The sequence below is a fragment of the Sinocyclocheilus grahami genome, unplaced genomic scaffold (genome assembly GCF_001515645.1).
Source record: "Sinocyclocheilus grahami isolate Dianchi unplaced genomic scaffold, SAMN03320097.WGS_v1.1 scaffold56.1, whole genome shotgun sequence".
Lineage (NCBI taxonomy): Eukaryota > Metazoa > Chordata > Actinopteri > Cypriniformes > Cyprinidae > Sinocyclocheilus > Sinocyclocheilus grahami.
In genome coordinates, this window is record NW_015505235.1 from 2,530,279 (window position 1) to 2,549,768 (window position 19,490).

A 19,490-nucleotide genomic window follows, 5' to 3' on the forward strand; every position below is an offset into this window, starting at 1 on the left:
CCAAAAAAAAAACACATTCGGGCTCAGTGTGCAAGGACTTTTGGAAATGATGATGAAAAATGGTTTAAAATGATGCACACTCACATGAGATGAAGTATGTTCAACAGCATGCACACTGTTCATTCTGTCTGCTGTGATGTTTTCCTCTCAGTCCTGCCATCGTCCATCAGCGTCAGACAGGCCGGGCAACAGTGTTTAACATCTGCATCCATCAGCCACACACACACACACACACACACACACACACGCACACACACACACACACGCACACACACACACACACACACACATTACAGTGCTGTTAAACATGCATGCAAGGAGCCTTGAGTCTTTTGGTGTGGTTTAAAGTTTTACGAGGAAAGGAGGTTATTCTGCAGGAGATATTATTCATAGCCTCTTACCTTCTCAAAGCACGTCTCCACGGCCTCAGACAGACCGCAAACCTTCAAGGTGAAAAATGTAGAACGTTCGTTCATATACATGCACTTATATTGCTTTATGAAGATAGCTTAAAAATGCATCATATGCAAAGTAAACAGATAAACAAAACCACACACAGAGTGCAGTCTTATTTAAGGTGAAGTGTGCAGCTTTTTCAACACGTATCCTTCAAACCAAGATAAATGTGCAGAGAGAAACATAAGAAGGTCCGGATGGAATTGGCAGACTTTTGTAGCGTTTTCCACATTGATTTTGAGGAGGAAAAGTCTGTGGAATGACTTTAAATAGGGTATATGACAAAATAGGTAAACAGTCAAATAAAATAAAATAAAAATAAAGCACCAGCAAATCAAGAAAATATCTTCATCAGTTTGACAGCAGGTGCTGCAAATGCTCACAGTGCAAACAAATAAAGAAATGCACTGCAAATGCTCAACACAAGCAAATAAAGAATTTGATTTGCAGCAGGTTTCTTTGTTTGGTTGTGCTGTGATTATTTGCAGTGCGTTTCTGTGTTTGTTTATGTTGTGATTATTTGCAGCAGGTTTCTTTGTTTGGTTGTGTTGTGATTATTTGCAGTGCGTTTCTTTGTTTGGTTGTGTTGTGAGTATTTGCAGTGCGTTTCTTTGTTTGTTTGTGTTGCGATTATTTGTGGTGTGTTTCTTTGTTTGGTTGTGAGTATTTGATTTGCAGTGCATTTCTTTGTTTGGTTGTGTTGTGAGCATTCGCAGCACGCTTGTTGTCAAATTGATGAAGTTGTTTTCTTAATTTCCAGGTGTTTTTTCTATTTGCAGCACGTTGATCTCTCTCGGCCACCGTAATATATCCATTTTCGATTTTCCATTTTAATTGATTATTTTGCAGAAATTGGCAGCTATCTGAAATAAAATATAAAAACACTAAAAAAAGATTTCAGTTACCTTTATTTTAAGTAAAAAAAAAAAAGTTTCGTTTTAGTTTTAGTTAACTACACCATTACCTCCAGAAAGCATCATCAAATCACTGAAAATATATTTAAAAATAACCGATTTTTCTCCTTAGCTGCAGATTTCAGAAAGTAGTTTCGGGAAACTGGTTAGCTAGCAATTCTGTTTTGTGCCATTAATGGTGCTACAAAATAGCTCACCTTTAACGCAACAATACACTATGCAGCCGTTTCTCCCCCCTCTCTCATCTGCTCGCTCCAGGACACATGCATTATGGGATCTGATACAGTCCGGACAATTGCACACGCCATCTTTCATTTGCCTGCAAAGAAACATGCCCATATCTTCAGTATCAATTGTGCTGCGGGAGTTTTTTATGTGATGTTGTTCATTGTGGCGTGACAGCTCCACTTGAGTGCATTTTATTGCGTTCTTCCGACAGCGCGCGTGACAGCCTACATTACATCTCACTGTCTGCCTGCACCAACGGATGCAAAAGCTGCATCTCCATTACTCTAACACACTGTTACCTGCAGCGTGATTCTATAGAAAAGGCCATTAAAGGCAAGCGAGAGAGAGACAGATAATATAACCAGTGTTGGGAAGGTTACTTTGGAAATGTAATAGATTACAAGTTACCCTGTTTAAAATGTAATAAGTAGGCCTAGTGTAACTATTTCAATTACTTTATTTATGTAGTGTAACGGATTACATTTGATTACTTTTCTACATTTCTAATGAATGTTTTCAACTGTTAATCATTTTGAAACATTTAAACCAGACAGGGTTAACCTTACAGTATAGTGCTCAACTGATTACTATTAGGTTATAATCATTTCATTTTAAAGCACAGCAACCACAAAATCAGTCTTTAGCACCTCTTTTTACTTTGAGACCGTTATGAGATTAAATATAGATTTAAAATCATAAATAACAAGACATAGTTTAATAGCTTTGATACTGTTTTTGAAATTAAACATTTGCATAGCTATGACAGGAAACACTGGCACCTAACAATGCCTTGGGGAGAAAAAAAGTTAATTTAAAAAATAAAGCATATGCACAATCCCAAATAGAAAATAAAACAGTTATTGTATAAGCATGTGTCCTATTCTGTGTCCTAAACTCCTGAAACACCGGTGTCTCATATTTTGAAGCAGTCAATGCAATTTATGCAAGATATCGATCACATCTGTATGTGTGAAAACATTCAGATGTAACCTCCTTTATAATATTAATATTTTCAGAACTGTAATTTCATGACACATTTTTTCTCAGTAACTGTAACAGATTAGTTACATTTATTTTGTAATTAAATTACGTAATTCCGTTACATGTGACTAGTTACTCCCCAACACTGAATATAACTAAACTGTATCTTACAGTCATAAAAATATTGTAAAGGACAAAAATGAGGTGTCATCTGCTTATTAGAAGATACTGCGAGGCAACGCGGATGTTTCGGAGGAAATCTCCGAGCACAATCGATGGACTGTGGGTCTAATTAACATTTGTAAGCACTGATTTTATTGGAAACCCCTCTGCTTGGGATCCTGACCTCGGGAAATCGCTGAACGACACGTCACCTCATCTGTTAAGACAGAAAGCAGCGTGGAGTTAATCACCTCAATGTGGCGGCAAGCTGAGAGACTGAATTCAGATCAATTCATCTCAGATGAGAGGAAGAGATGCTGCTCGGTTATCATTTTTAAAAGTGGGCACGCCCGTTTGTAAATTTAATCTGTCTTGGTTCCGGTGTTGTGACCCCTGGCAGATTATTACCCCCCTAGTATTGGTAGGTTTAGGTGTGGGGTTAGGATCTGATTGCCTAATCCTAACCCCACACCTAACCCTAAACCTACTAATACTAGGGGGGTAATAATTTGGCAGGGGGTCGAAAATGGGCACACCGGTCTCATCCGCTTCTAGCTAGCTTTGGCTGTACAAAACAGCTCGTTTTGCGACTTGATATTTCAAATTGGTGTGTCTTACCATATTATTTTAATGTATTATCTTAATTATGAACACACTGGTTTGTAGTGCAAATCGTTTGACCGTTTACTGCACGTTGTTATTCTTCTCGTTATTTCACTACAGCGGCTAACGAACCGGAAGTCTTGCACATTGACAGAAAGCGGCTTACTTCCATGTTGAAAAATAAGGTGGATATAAGGCGTTGAGCTCATGAAATTTATGTTTCATGGGACTCATTCCACATTGTATGCGCAACTGTACTGTAGGTGCGCATTCACGCCATATCTTAATTACCAAGATTACCAACTTGTAAAAAGCATTCACGTCCTCGTAGAACTTGTCATCACAAATTGGGAACTGGGAATTTTCTGAGAGCTACAACTTGTACCACACTGTAAAAAAAAAAATCCGTAAAATTTACAGTAAAAAAACGGCAGCTGTGGTTGCCAGATTTTTACCGTAAAAAATATGATACCAACGTTTTAGGTTTTAACTTAAATTTACAGTTAAATACCATAATTTTATTAACTGATATAATGTTAATATACCAACCTATTGAAGTACTGAAATCTGTTTTGTAACTTTGTAATACACTGATAACCACCAAATGCAGACAGTCACATGATGAACCAAAGCCCATCACAAGCAGCTTTTAAATAATAACATATATGGAAGGTGCACAGTGTCATTCACACAAACACCATCATGGTAACACACATGAAACTGAAATAATGCAATAAACATTCATTTAACAACATTAGGTGTAACACACAACCCTAATATACAAAACTGATAAGAAAAAACTAAGAAACAGTTATTTCAACAAAAAAACATCAAATTTGAAATGTAACGCACGGAATTCTGGGAATGTCAATTTACATTTATTCACTGTAAATTATACAGGGTTTTTTCACTTCCAAAAACAGTATACTACCGTAAAATTAATGTCCAATACAGTTTTTCACCATATATAGTAGGGGAATTTACCGTTAACTATTTAACAGGTTTTTACTGTAGCATTTTTACAGTCTTTTACTGTTAAATTCACGGTCATTTTTTACAGTGCACCTGACCACCTCAGATTCATTAGGCGCTATGTTTAGGCATTGATAGTGCGATAGTTCCAAGGACGCAAACAGCTCCAAGTAGTATGTCACGTGTTGTCATCTCGAAATTATAGTAATTATGACATGGTGTAAATGCAGCATCTGTACCAGGTGCGCTACAGAGAAAGTTAAAGCATGTCAGAAAACCCATACATGTGCAGCAGATTATGTGATGCACACATTCAAATGTATTCGTTTATCAATCATGCACTATGCTAAAAGTGTTATGATGTCATAACATGGTGTTGTGCAGGAACTGCACAAAATAAGTCTTTATTAATCAATAACCCGGCCCTGTAATCATACTTCATGTCAAGAAGCAAAAGTTATTGGTGTTTTACTGCCCCTAGTGTTCATTTCACCTGGAAGCTGCAGTGAAATGCAAAGGTACACAGTTTTGCAGAAATATAGGCAGAGTCATGTACTTCCAATTTGAACTCTCAAACCATTTAAACTTCTTTTTAAATCGATATCCCTCACAGATAAGACTATTATTCATCAGAACGCATGGCTGTTTTTGATGAAACATGCTTCTCACCTAATATAATTAAATCTACCAGCAGGTAACTGCATAATGTACGCTTGTGCAAACAGCAAAAAACAAGGTCTAAAAAAATGTGGTTTAAAATATTATATTTTTCTAATGTGTAATACTAATACTAAATACTTAAATACTTAAAAATACTAAATTGGCAGTGATAGAATATGCCTGGCCTGAAAGTCTGTCTGCCATTCAGGTAAAGTTAGCAAATGCACGGAAGTCATAGAGGAGAGTCAGGGAGCCAAGATGAGTTGATTTATCTAATCTACAACTATTCAAGCGTAATTGCAGGTTAGCTACAGAAACCAGTCTATGAGGACAGGAAGTAGACAATGCAGTAATACAATGTAATCAGTGTAATGACAATGTAATACAATGCAGAAACACTGCATATATTGCTCGATGCAAATGCAACTGAAGGAATAATTTCACCAGATTTCACATTCACAGGCTCAAAAATAATGTTTTGAAGAAGAAAATAATGCATAATACATTGGGTACAATTAGAAAAGCAATAATATTCATTCATTCAATCAATCAATGCAGTGAATTTTTTCCTGTCAGATGAATGCAGCAGCGTATTTTCTAATCTGATCAAAGCCTGCTTTTCTGCAACCACTGAACTAGAATTGCTTAAGGCACAGCAGTGCAATTCAAAATAAATGCCCAGATCAATATTTAAACGGACTCTTCCTACTGTGTTGCAGATATCCACTGGTCTGGGCTATTAGGACCATCTGTAGGGCCACATCTACTTTGAAGTGCTTTTAAATTCAGACAAGCTGTTTGTGCTGTAAATGTTTTTTCCTGAGAAACATCAAGGTAATGTTGTTTACCAAGAAGTAAAAAAAAAAAAAAAAAAAAAAAAAAATCACAGAATGCCCCCAACTGCAACGTCTGAGAAGTTGTCCTCTTCTTCAACCTGGGCCTGATGAAAGCCAACAGAGTGGGGTGAGAAAGATCTCCAGGGCACTGAAGCTATAGCAACCCTCTCTCAGTGATGAAACGGGCCTCGGGCAAGGCCAGAAGAGCTCTCTGGTCAGCTTTAAACTACAGCATGAAAACACTCAGAAATAGCAGATATTAAAAGGTATTTTCACATGTCAAAAAGGGCTCGCAGTCTGAGAAAATACATGACTCCAGGAAAAAAAAAACACTGTTGAGAGTAAACAGCTGGCAAGTATATTGATGGAATATTATTTGTGTATGTGCAAACTGAGTGAATGAGTCATCTGACGACCGACTGAACAACAGAAGCATGTCGTACATTCAGTTCATCATGTGAGTCACTCTTATTCAACAAGAATTACAAAGAGAGTGTAAGAATGATCCCAGTTTACGATTATGTAAAAAAGAATGATGAGTACATTCAATTAAAATGATGTATTATTGAAACAAATACCTAATTAAGGCTATGGCTGTCTTTTGTTCTTATGTTTTTTTAGCTCGATAAAAGCAAAAAGCAGCCAGGGGAATGAAAAGAGGAGATGATTATATACCTGCTTTGTTTTTAAGTGTGCTTAGATACATTTTCTTTTGTCTGAAAACATAAAATGTAATAGAGGAAAACGTTTTTTCAAAGAAAGCTTGATTGAATGACCCTATATTCTAATGGATCTGTTGAGAGAGTCAGTGAAATACTCATTATTGACCAAAAAAGCCCTCACTGCCTAGCACAATTATACAGTAAAAATTTAGTTTTTCTGTGAAAAGCTTGTGATAACAGATTTCAACATACATAGTTAACATAACATTTTGCATTTCTGCAATATGCCTTATGAAAATGCGGATTCTTTGACTTTAAAATACATGTTACTGTATGTTGTTGTTAGCACACCTTATGAAGTTTTAGGAACATTGTGTACAAACTGAAAAACAAAATTAATTACAAAATAAATCGTTATGACCGTTTTTTTTTTTGCTGGACATCATTAAAGGGGTCATATGATGCTTTTTTTAAAGATCATTATTTTGTGCATTTGGTGTAACAGAATATGTTGACACGCTTTAATGTTCAAAAAACACATTCTTTTTCAAATACTGTACATTATTGTAGGTCCTCTATGCCCCGCCTCTCTCAAACGCTTCGTTTTCTACAAAGTCCCTCCTTCCGACAAGCGCAGACTTGTCTGATTGGCCAGCTGACCCAGTGCATTGTGATTGGCCAAACACCGCAAGCACTCGTCGGAAATGTAACGCCCCTTACCATAATCGCGAGCTTCATCTTTCAAAATAAATGTAGAGACAGAGCCCGAAAGGGGAACAGAGTCGCGTGACAGACACAGTGATGAATGTGTTTGCAGTACACAAGCCACGGTTAAGACAACTGACTCCACTGTGATGTGTCTCACTCGCGCACGCACGCAACACACACACACACACACACACACACACACACACACACGATGCGCAAAACTCCGCATTTGGACAGTCAATAGCAAATACTTAAACTAATAACAAAACAGTAGCTGATTCAGAAGCACCAGATTGTCATAGCAAAGTCAGAATTACTTCCTCTCCTAGGTTCACGAAACGGTCGTCCATAAAATGCATTGCTGTTCTGTTGTAAGTCATCTTAAAGATTCCTAAATGCATCTGCTTTCGGAAGGCCAAATAAAGTGCTTTTGCTTTCGCCTAGAAACACACAGCGTCTCCCTGACATGCTGCTTCAACACTAACTGCTGTCACTGAAACCACGCCGTCTTTCTTTGCGTGCACATTTGGGCCGCATTATGTAAATATTTCCACATAGTGAGGTAGATATGTGGGGGCGTGTTAGAACACTATGATTTTGTTGTTTTTGCGCGAACTCCTGCAAACGTTTTCGTCCATTGACAATGTAAGTAATCGCTGTTTTTTGGCAGTTGTCGTAAATTAACCCATAGATATTGCAATTATTATAGCCTAATTTAATATGTTACACAAATAGTAATATCCATTTTATTTTTCAAAAGTCTTATTCAGATACACATAGGCTATTACGTTATATTAAAACTAAATAAAATGTTGCAGTTTGATTTAAGGCTAGTAGGCTATTGCCGTATTAACGTATTATTAACGTGTTACGTACAGTAGGCTATTAACATAAGCTGTTTATGTTTTAAGAGGAATAACGCTGAACAATAATTTTTCTTTAATTAAAGTTTTAGCTTCTATAACATTTTTAATTGCTACACTGCAATATAACCTAACTGCAGCCAAAATTAAACATTGTGAAATGTAAAAAAATACTTTCTGAGTGGGCGCCACATGCCTACTGATGCAAACCCCAGAAATGGTTTCTGAATGAGGGAATCTTTTTGGTGAAATGGAAGAATCAAAGTGACTTAGATGAACTAACATCACTACCACTACTAGCAAGAAGCGCTGCATAAGTTCCTAGTAAAAATGATCCATTTTAACGCAGCGTGGAGTAAATATATAAAGAGCACAGTTGGTGGTGGTCAGCGGGAAAGAGTCTCGGCAGCTGGTGCCTGGCAGGGCTCTGTGATGGAGGACGTGAGGAAGCTTCTTCCCCATATGAAAACAGATGGAGAGGGTGAGTGACCCAGAACACAAAACTTGTAAGTAGATATTCATTATTACTAGGCTGCCATTAACAAGACCTTTGGTTATGAACTACTAGCTAACTGCTCGTATTCAATTAGCTTTGCTATTCAGTAAAAATGCAGAATTGCGAAGCCAAAATAAATACTCACTTTAAGCAAATGTGTTCATTTTCTCTCCATTTAAATTTCAGTGCTTTCTAGGATGAACTATTAAGATATTAGAGAGCTATTATTTCTTATAGAGTGCATTAGTGCACAAAATTTTTTTCAATCAATGGCGTTCTTTCTGGAAGTAATTTTTCAATAAATTTTTTCCCATAAGGATTTATACAAGTCTTTGTTAAAACATTAAAAGCTATAAACCAAAGCAACCACCCTACGAGGTGAATCACAAAATTACAAACATTTATTATAAATATATATATATTATTAGAAATATATTTTATCCGATCAAATGCCCCATGAACCATTGTGAAAGACATAAAAACGATAGAAAAAAACGTATCGATTTAAAGTTGTCGACAGAAACAATCAATTTTAAGTTTATTGCAAAATATGCATTTATAAATTTAAGTGATTTGAGTATGGGGAGACGGACATGATTAGGTACATAGAAGTGGGCGGAGCTAAATATCTAATTTGGTGCACTTTGCTCACTGCCACTCTCTGATTGGTGGAATTGTCTATGCAGCATCATAGGTAATGTAGCTTTTAACCACAAATTCCACTATTTAACATGATTAAACATGAATTCATGTGAACAGATGCGTTCAACAAAAGCATACACAATCGATTAACAATCTTAATCTCAGAGCTCGCAGCAGGTCTGTCTTTAAAGGTTTGTAAGTTATTAAAAATCAGTTTTCCTGTAGAGAAAATGGATGGCATGGTTACCTCCGGGACCCGACTGTTGCTCTCTATAGGCTCCTCTGAGATCTGACTGACTTACATTAATAATAAAAATATGTCCTAAGGGGCTGAATTTATACTCGACATAACAAAAAAAGGAAAAACCGCTATTGATTTATTCACTGCTCTAAAACAAGAAGACGTCACAAAAAAAAAAAAAAAAAAAAAAAAAAAACCACTCCTATTGTAATCATAGCGGAGAGGCGAAACAAAAATTGCTGCGTTCTCATTAATTCACAGTGTGCCTGCTATTTGGGTAATTTACTGAGAAACATCAAGTTTAAAATAAAAAGGCATTTTTAAGGATTTGCTCTAGAGTTGTGCACACTAATGAAAGCTGTTCACAGCGAGATTGTCTCATTTGCTCTCGTGCCCTAGGAGGGCTGCCACTGGCAAATTGATATCAACACAAATGACATTAAGTTACAAGGCGGCATTGTCCTCGGCAGTCAGACAAACGACAGGGAGGACGGATGGAGTCGCCTCGTGTGAATACGGGATCGATCTTACGGTCACATCGGGGGAGCGAAAGAGGGTTAGAGGAAGAGCAGAACGGATTGATTTAGGCTGATATGTGCTTAATTAAGAAGAGGAATCTTCCACAGATGGGCTCACGGTTCCTCGCCGCCTGCCTGTGTTATTATAAGTCAGCTTCAGTGCTTCCACACCTTCTGTAGGCCTATTCAAGTGCGGGGAAAACAGAGGCAGTATTGACTCAATACAGACGAGACTATCCTCTAATTAGCGAGAGAATTCAAGAAAAGAACAATGAGGCCCAGGTAGAGCCGCAGTCACAACTGCTGGCTGGAATTTACAAGGATAAAAAGCTCACGAGGATGAAAAAGGGGGAAAAGGGACGCTGACGTGCCATGATGCTGACCACAAAACATGGGCCAACATGAGCAGAAAAATCAATAGGAGTGGTGTAGCTGGCTCCCCGAGGTGTTCACAAACCGCGGTAATGCCTGCAGAGCAATGAAGTCACTAGCTATGTTTCCATCCAAAGATTCGAATTAAACTTATGCGCAAAACTGGAATATCGCATAAAACATAGGCTATGCGAATAAAGCACCGTTTCCATCCAACGAGTCAAAGACAACAAAATCGTCACTTCCTGGTAAACTGTGGCACTAAATATCACTAAGAATTTAAGAGAAGCCACTGAATATTATAATTTCCATATATGATATAAATTAGCTACTTGCACCTCAGAGCGAGCAGACGAAACACAATAAATGCTGTCAATGCTTTCGGAGGTGGATGCTGCTGTTTGGGAACGCAGTCGTATAACAATTATACAGAAATACTTTGACGACAGACTTTTCTCAGGCATTTCAGAATGAACATAACATATAGATGCTCTGAACGAGATCGGTCCGCTGCTAGTCAGGTTATCCCGTCTCATAGCGCAAAGTCGCATGACTTTTTCAATGCGCTTAAAGGAATTTATTCAGTAAATGTGTTTCCATCGTAGTTTATGCGCATTTTTTCTTATCGGATAAAAAGTTTATCCTACTCAAATGTGTGCATACATTTTTTTTAATGCACATTTTTAGAATTTATGCGCATCTTGGCGTTTCCATCCAGCGGTTTTTTATGAGATGGTCCTCACTGCAGAACACAAGATCCAGGGGGCGTGGATCCAGATCCAACTCCTCCCACCTTACATATACCTAAACCCACCCATCTCCACCCCAGAGGCGTGTTCACGTGGTGGCCAGGGGTGGCACCGGCCCCCCCTGAAATTTGGCTGGCCACCCCAGGTGCCCCCCCTACCAGATGTCTTGCCATAGGCTTGTTTTTAGTAAATTTAAAATTGTAGGCGGTTTCTATAGTGTGATCTTAATGACAATGGCGCAAATAATGTTACGCGATCCATGTGCGCGAGGACGAATCTCTCCACTCCCAAGCGGATTTCCTTCACTCACACAAAACTGGACGTGTGCTTTTAACATGCATCGTTCCGCAAACACAACCCCCCCCCCCTCATTTGAGTCAGTGCCCCCAACTGGCTCCCCCATTTAAAATGCTCTAGACACGCCCCTGCTCCACCCCTAAACCTACCAATCTCCACACCCTAGATGTGAATCCAACCACGCCCCCTGGATCTTGTGTTCTGCAGTGAGGGGCTTCTGTTTTTTCTACGATATTCCAAAATGCGCATAGATGGAAACGCAGCTACTGTCTCTGTCAGCAGCAACAAACACACTCCGACCTTCAAGCTGGAAGACATTTCCATTTCATGTTTGCATTAGCGGGGAAAAGGGACGCTGACGTGCCATGTTGCTGACCACAAAACATGGGCCAACATGAGCAGAAAAATCAATAGGAGTGGTGTAGCTGGCTCCCCGAGGTTTTCACAAACTGCGGTAATGCCTGCAGAGCAATGAAGTCACTAGCTATGTTTCCATCCAAAGATTCGAATTAAACTTATGCGCAAAACTGGAATATCGCATAAAACATAGGCTATGCGAATAAAGCACCGTTTCCATCCAACGAGTCAAAGACAACAAAATCGTCACTTCCTGGTAAACTGTGGCACTAAATATCACTAAGAATTTAAGAGAAGCCACTGAATATTATAATTTCCATATATGATATAAATTAGCTACTTGCACCTCAGAGCGAGCAGACGAAACACAATAAATGCTGTCAATGCTTTCGGAGGTGGATGCTGCTGTTTGGGAACGCAGTCGTATAACAATTATACAGAAATACTTTGACGACAGACTTTTCTCAGGCATTTCAGAATGAACATAACATATAGATGCTCTGAACGAGATCGGTCCGCTGCTAGTCAGGTTATCCCGTCTCATAGCGCAAAGTCGCATGACTTTTTCAATGCGCTTAAAGGAATTTATTCAGTAAATGTGTTTCCATCGTAGTTTATGCGCATTTTTTCTTATCGGATAAAAAGTTTATCCTACTCAAATGTGTGCATACATTTTTTTTAATGCACATTTTTAGAATTTATGCGCATCTTGGCGTTTCCATCCAGCGGTTTTTTATGAGATGGTCCTCACTGCAGAACACAAGATCCAGGGGGCGTGGATCCAGATCCAACTCCTCCCACCTTACATATACCTAAACCCACCCATCTCCACCCCAGAGGCGTGTTCACGTGGTGGCCAGGGGTGGCACCGGCCCCCCCTGAAATTTGGCTGGCCACCCCAGGTGCCCCCCCTACCAGATGTCTTGCCATAGGCTTGTTTTTAGTAAATTTAAAATTGTAGGCGGTTTCTATAGTGTGATCTTAATGACAATGGCGCAAATAATGTTACGCGATCCATGTGCGCGAGGACGAATCTCTCCACTCCCAAGCGGATTTCCTTCACTCACACAAAACTGGACGTGTGCTTTTAACATGCATCGTTCCGCAAACACACAAAACAAGGTCTTTGAGGCCTTCAGATGTTGTCTAGATTGTCCAAACACTAGGTTTTGGAAAAGAGTACCAAAAATATCATGTTAAGACGTTCAAAAGATTAAGCGGAACTTTTATTCATCTTAATATAGGATGCGTTAAACTTCATTTTGTGTTATTTAGCATCCAGTTCACCATGCTTTTTAATAATTTTAGACCACTGATTTGTCCAACATCGCCTATCGACTCTGGCGTGGACAGCAGTCGAAGCTTCAGAGTTCAAACGACAGTTCAAATCAAACGCTCTCACATTGGGAAAGGTGTGTGAAATACAGCTGCCTACATCAATCCTTCGTTTGATGTTCTATGGAAATCCCCATACGATATCTGCAAGAGTCCTCTACAAGGTCATAACACAGAAAACAACAAACCATTGGAGAGACAGAAGGTGGGTAAAGCCGATGGGCAAATCCCAATCAGCCGAAAGCATAAGAGCAGTGATACAGGAAATCAGAAGGATGAAACAGGAAATCTATTATCCATTAGCTGTTTGAAATCTCAGGCTCTGCCGATGAACCTCGGTCCCAGATGGAAGCTCTGTGTTCTTTAGAGTTTGCTGAAGCAGAAAAACACCTTGAGCTTGTGCTATGAAGAGCTCAACCAAAGTAAGGCAACATTAAGACCTGCATTTCTCCTTCCCGAGCTTTTGACCGTGCCCATAAATTTACAATTCTCTGGGTGTTTAGCATCTAAATGAGCTACACTTTGGTGGAACAGTTCGCTGAAGTCTTGAAGGAAACATAAAAGGATGGAGGCACGGCAAAGGCTAGGAATATTCACGCTCGCTTGAGCCCGTCATAAACGCTCAGATATCCCTGGTCCGGAATACTTCCCAATTACAATTACCGTTTAACCTTTCAAGTAAACTCTGCATTTCCTTGGGAAAATCCTTGGTTCCTCGCATCTCAAACTAAGAACAAACTTACCATGACAGCGGGAGAGTCTTCAAACGTCCCACCACAGCAAGATTGCATTATGTGTGCAAATACAGGTCTTACTGAACAGAGACAAACCCATGAATAATTCAACCGGCTCACTGCACCTGGAGGAATAACAATGAGCTTCCTACTTTTCCGCCGTTATGATCCTTATTAGAGGTCCAATTGGCTGTCATGGAGCTTAATCTGTAAAATACACACAATTTATATATACATATATTAGCTGCGTTTACATAAAAACACAGTATAAGTCATTATTATCAGCATATGTCCCCACTAGATGCAACAAATGCCTCGTTTGTAATGGGTTTTATTGGTTTTGTCTCGTCGCGCCGGGACACAGGGCATCACAGTATGGTAAGGGGCGTAATATTTCCGTCACACGCTTGAGGTATTCAGCCAATCATGACGCACTGGATAGCTGGCCAATCAGCATATACCTCGCTTTTCAGAACGATGAGCTTTGTAAAAATCCACGCGTTTCAAAAAGGCAGGGCATAGAGGAGAAACAATAATGTACATTATGTGGAAAATAATGTGTTTTTTGAACCTTAAACCGCATAAACACATTTCATTACACCAAATACACAAAATAATGTTCTTTTTAGCAACATCATATGACCACTTTAATCTAAATCGGGAGTTTGTATTCGTAAACCCAGAGAGGTTAAGTGTAAAAGTGCAAATGGTGGGGATGGAGTGAAGGGCGCAGCGTTAGAGCTGTGAGACTTTCCTGGGAATGGGTCGGGGTCTGGGAAACTGGTCTGGTCGGCGCGGCTCAGTGTCTTGCCTTCGAATCTGGTGCGGTTTGGGAGGAATAGGTGGCGCGTCGATGCTTGGAGGAATCGACAGGCTCGGTGGAAGTGGGACCTGTCTGCGGGGGTTGTTCCGATCGTGTATGCTGTAGGGAGGCGGGGTTTTGTTCTCCCGTCGAATGAGCTCATCTGATCCACTGGAGGCGGAGTTTGGGAGAGCGTGGTCAGTGGGCGTGTTCTCAGTTCCGGAGGCCTCAGAGACGCTGCAGCGACTGAGAGACGAGATGCCACTGCTGTAGCTTCCGGAAAGCACCGGAGAATTCGACACCAACCCTGTCGACTGGCACTCTGTGGGTGAGGGGGTGAACGGAGGCACAGAGGTCTGCGAATACAAGATGAGAGAAAACAAATGTAGTTAGCAAAAGATAAGTTATCTCATTCTGCTAGCAGAAACCCTTAATAAAGAAAGCATCAGCTGCAACAGAAGCAACGTCCCGCCTCACAGAGCTAATCTGAAGACCAAAGCACAATATTCTGCAATTTTGGCTCCATTATTTCAAGGCAATACTCTCTCTTTTCATTATGAAAATAATTTCTAGGCAATTAAATCCGCAACTAAGACTGCAGCTGTTTCTAGGACTTAATTTCACTGAATAAAGCGTATTTAGTCTGATTGCACTCTTGAGAGAACTTCAAACACATTTCCGCTAGGATAATTCAGCTTTGTGCAGCAACTACAAACAAAATACACAGTTGTGAATGGTGTATCTCAATAACAGGGTTTAAATGTAAAAAATAAATAAAAAATTATATATATATATATATATATATATATTTCAACTGAATTATATTGGATATTTAATTGTGCAAGCTTATTTTCTAATAATAACTAAACACAGCAATATGGAATTCTCAGAATCAACATCCATTTTTCATATTGTACATTATAATGATGTGATGCCTAAATTCACTTTTTAGTGTTTTGCTTTATTTATTTAGACAAAATAATGTAGAATTTGAATATTGACCATTTATTAGTTAGCCACCATAACCTGAATATTTAGCATTAGTCTCAGACAATCCACTGTTATCCGACTGCCTATTTCAAACATAAAATGCAATCTTGTTTTGAAGATTTCAGACTATCCAATTCAAACTGGATAGCGTAAAATATCCTGGACCAGAATGGAAATTTGCGCTGGTCGATGTTGGTTTTTCCAGCTGTGACTGACTGTAGAATCTGTACTTGTGTGTGTGTGTGTTTGGTCATGCGTGTGTGTGATATGTCACAGTATAGCTTCAGGCATGAGACTATTTCTGAGGCAAACAACCGTACACAGGTGGTCACACAGGTTATGCTTTCCCTTTCCGACACACTGACTGCACTTCCTTCAGGAAATTCACCAGCATTCCTGCTGAGATCTCTTTCCATCCGAATCTCTCCCTCTCTGCTTTGTTCTTAGTAGCTTGACAGATTTCAGCATTTCTGATTTCCAGGAGGAGGAATGATTTGATTTCTATGCAGTCATCTACACTTTATATGTGAACAGTTTCCTTTCTTACATGGGATAGACTCTAGATTTTTATACGGTGTGTGTTTCTGAATACCAGGTGACGGATCAATACGTGGCACAAGACAAGAATTCAGGGAAATGAGATGCGCTGGTGTTGAGTAGGAGTTTCTGAGAAGCCATTACAGCGGTGTTCTGCTTTAAGGACTGTTACTCTGAATGAGGAGAATGTGCTTTTATTTAAAACCTGAATACACTGCAACACCGATAGCAGCAGCTCCAACCTTTTTTAAGGTCTGTGACCATTTTTGACTGTTATGCCCTTTGAAAGAAAAATACTGTGGTTTCTTCAATACAGATACCTGCGTTTTCAGTGTCATTTTTTCTTCACTGTATTGGTATCGTACATAAACACAGTGTTGGACTCAAAAATGATATTACTAAATGTAATGATATTACATACTAAGGTTCAAAGGTTTGGGGTCTGTATGATTTTTTTTTAATTTCTCTTTTGCACCACCAATGCTGTATTTATTTGATAAAAAATACAGTAAAAACAGTAATATTGTGAAATAGTATTACAATTTAAAATAGTTGTTTTCTATTTGAATATATTTTAAAATGTAATTTTTTTTTGCGATGCAAAGCTAAATTTTCAGCATTATTACTCCAGTCTTCAGTGTCACATGATCCTTCAGAAATCATTCTAATATGCTGATTAGCTGCTCAAGAAACATTTATGATTACCATCAATGCAGAAAACAGTTGCGCAGCTTCATATTTTTCTGGAAACTGTGATAATTTATTTACAATTTTTTAAGAGAAAGTTCACAAAAACAGCATTTTGTAAAATTATTTTCCTGTCACTTTCGATCAATTTAATGCATCCTTGCTAAATAAAAGTATACATTTCCAATATCTTTGAACGGTAGTACATATATATTTGCTGCAGCAATATATGTGTGCCACCATTGAGATTGAGGACTTTTAGATGGGTTAGTGATTTCTGGAGGATCTGCAGTGGATCGCTGCCAACCCAACTGCTCAGGACTGGCGTGGATCTGTCTAATCGTGGGCCCAGTTGGATTGACTTGAGTCTGACCCAGTTTAGACGGCCTGGATTGAGTCCCCAGACACTACAGTAAACATCCACACCAGTAAACACATCAAAGGTCACTTCACAAAACACCCCAGACAACAAGAAAAGGTCAAACCTTCTGCGGCGAGCGTGATGTCATCACGGGGGACTGTGATCGTGTAGTCTTGGCAGGAGATCCTATTAAAGGACACAAAAAGTCAATCTTCTTCGCTTGATACAGAAGCCTGGGACAGTAAACACGGTCACGGCTGTCTATTAATCAGGGAAACGCTTTGTCAAGGTCGCTCGGATAATGCAAAACAGTTTAACCATTCGGCACAGTACCAGTTCTTTTCTAGGAAGCTCAATTAGAGTCCACAGATATAGACCCTTAAAAGGGTCGTATCATACTTTTTTATAATGCAATTTGTTCCCTGAGGTCTACTTGTAATGTTAGAGAAGTTTTGGAGTGTCAAAAAGAGTCATAATTTAGTTTTTCATGACCATTTCCCCATCCACTCTCTGACCCTTTCTATTTAACGGACCATTTTTGCTACAAGTTTCACCTTTTTTTTGTTGGGATAAACTGATCAAGAAGTTGCACTATTTATATTCCTAAAAGGTACTTCATAATAATCATGATAATAATAACTCCTGTTATTATTATAAATAACATTATATAATAATAATAATAAGAGGTAGTATTAATTATTATTTATTTATAAGCTAAAATAAAAATGTCAAATAAGTTACTGTATGTTTCAGTTTGATCTGAAAGTCACTTCATAATAATACGAATAATATCTATATTATATAATATACATTATTATATATATATTACTATTATATTAATAATAACTGTTTTTATATTATATATAGTATTATACCTAATAATTACTATTATTAGTTTTATTGTTTATAAAAACAAATTAATATACAAATAAAATCATATAAAAACAATACAAATTTTAAATAAACTAGTTACTGTAGTAGTTCTAGTACTGTAGTTCATCATCATCATAATAGTATTATATTAATGTATAAAAATAATACGAAATATTACATAATACTAGTTATAGTTGCTATAACTGCTATATTTATAGTAGACTATATATAATATGAAATATAGTAAATATACTAGCTATAAATATAAATTTGCGCTGGTCGATGTTGGTTTTTCCAGCTGTGACTGACTGTAGAATCTGTACTTGTGTGTGTGTGTGTTTGGTCATGAGTGTGTGTGATATGTCACAGTATAGCTTCAGGCATGAGACTATTTCTGAGGCAAACAACCGTACACAGGTGGTCACACAGGTTATGCTTTCCCTTTCCGACACACTCACTGCACTTCCTTCAGGAAATTCACCAGCATTCCTGCTGAGATCTCTTTCCATCCGAATCTCTCCCTCTCTGCTTTGTTCTTAGTAGCTTGACAGATTTCAGCATTTCTGATTTCCAGGAGGAGGAATGATTTGATTTCTATGCAGTCATCTACACTTTATATGTGAACAGTTTCCTTTCTTACATGGGATAGACTCTAGATTTTTATACGGTGTGTGTTTCTGAATACCAGGTGACGGATCAATACGTGGCACAAGACAAGAATTCAGGGAAATGGCAAGAACTGTAATTACCAACATGAGATGCGCTGGTGTTGAGTAGGAGTTTCTGAGAAGCCATTACAGCGGTGTTCTGCTTTAAGGACTGTTACTCTGAATGAGGAGAATGTGCTTTTATTTAAAACCTGAATACACTGCAACACCGATAGCAGCAGCTCCAACCTTTTTTAAGGTCTGTGACCATTTTTGACTGTTATGCCCTTTGAAAGAAAAATACTGTGGTTTCTTCAATACAGATACCGGCACAAGACAAGAATTCAGGGAAATGAGATGCGCTGGTGTTGAGTAGGAGTTTCTGAGAAGCCATTAACAGCGGTGTTCTGCTTTAAGGACTGTTACTCTGAATGAGGAGAATGTGCTTTTATTTAAAACCTGAATACACTGCAACACCGATAGCAGCAGCTCCAACCTTTTTTAAGGTCTGTGACCATTTTTGACTGTTATGCCCTTTGAAAGAAAAATACTGTGGTTTCTTCAATACAGATACCTGCGTTTTCAGTGTCATTTTTTCTTCACTGTATTGGTATCGTACATAAACACAGTGTTGGACTCAAAAATGATATTACTAAATGTAATGATATTACATACTAAGGTTCAAAGGTTTGGGGTCTGTATGATTTTTTTTTAATTTCTCTTTTGCACCACCAATGCTGTATTTATTTGATAAAAAATACAGTAAAAACAGTAATATTGTGAAATAGTATTACAATTTAAAATAGT

General features: G+C 38.4%; 1 protein-coding gene across 1 annotated transcript in view; it reads right to left on the reverse strand.

Annotated features, from left to right (window-relative positions):
• Positions 1–14,380: 14,380 nt before the first annotated feature.
• Positions 14,381–19,490, reverse strand: part of LOC107584044 (dedicator of cytokinesis protein 4-like) — a 78,849-nt gene continuing 73,739 nt past the window's right edge. Inside the window, exon 48 of the mRNA XM_016270447.1 lies at positions 14,381–14,944. Coding sequence (XP_016125933.1) covers positions 14,522–14,944 — 423 coding nt within the window. The 3' untranslated portion in view covers positions 14,381–14,521. The remainder of the gene's footprint in view (positions 14,945–19,490) is intronic.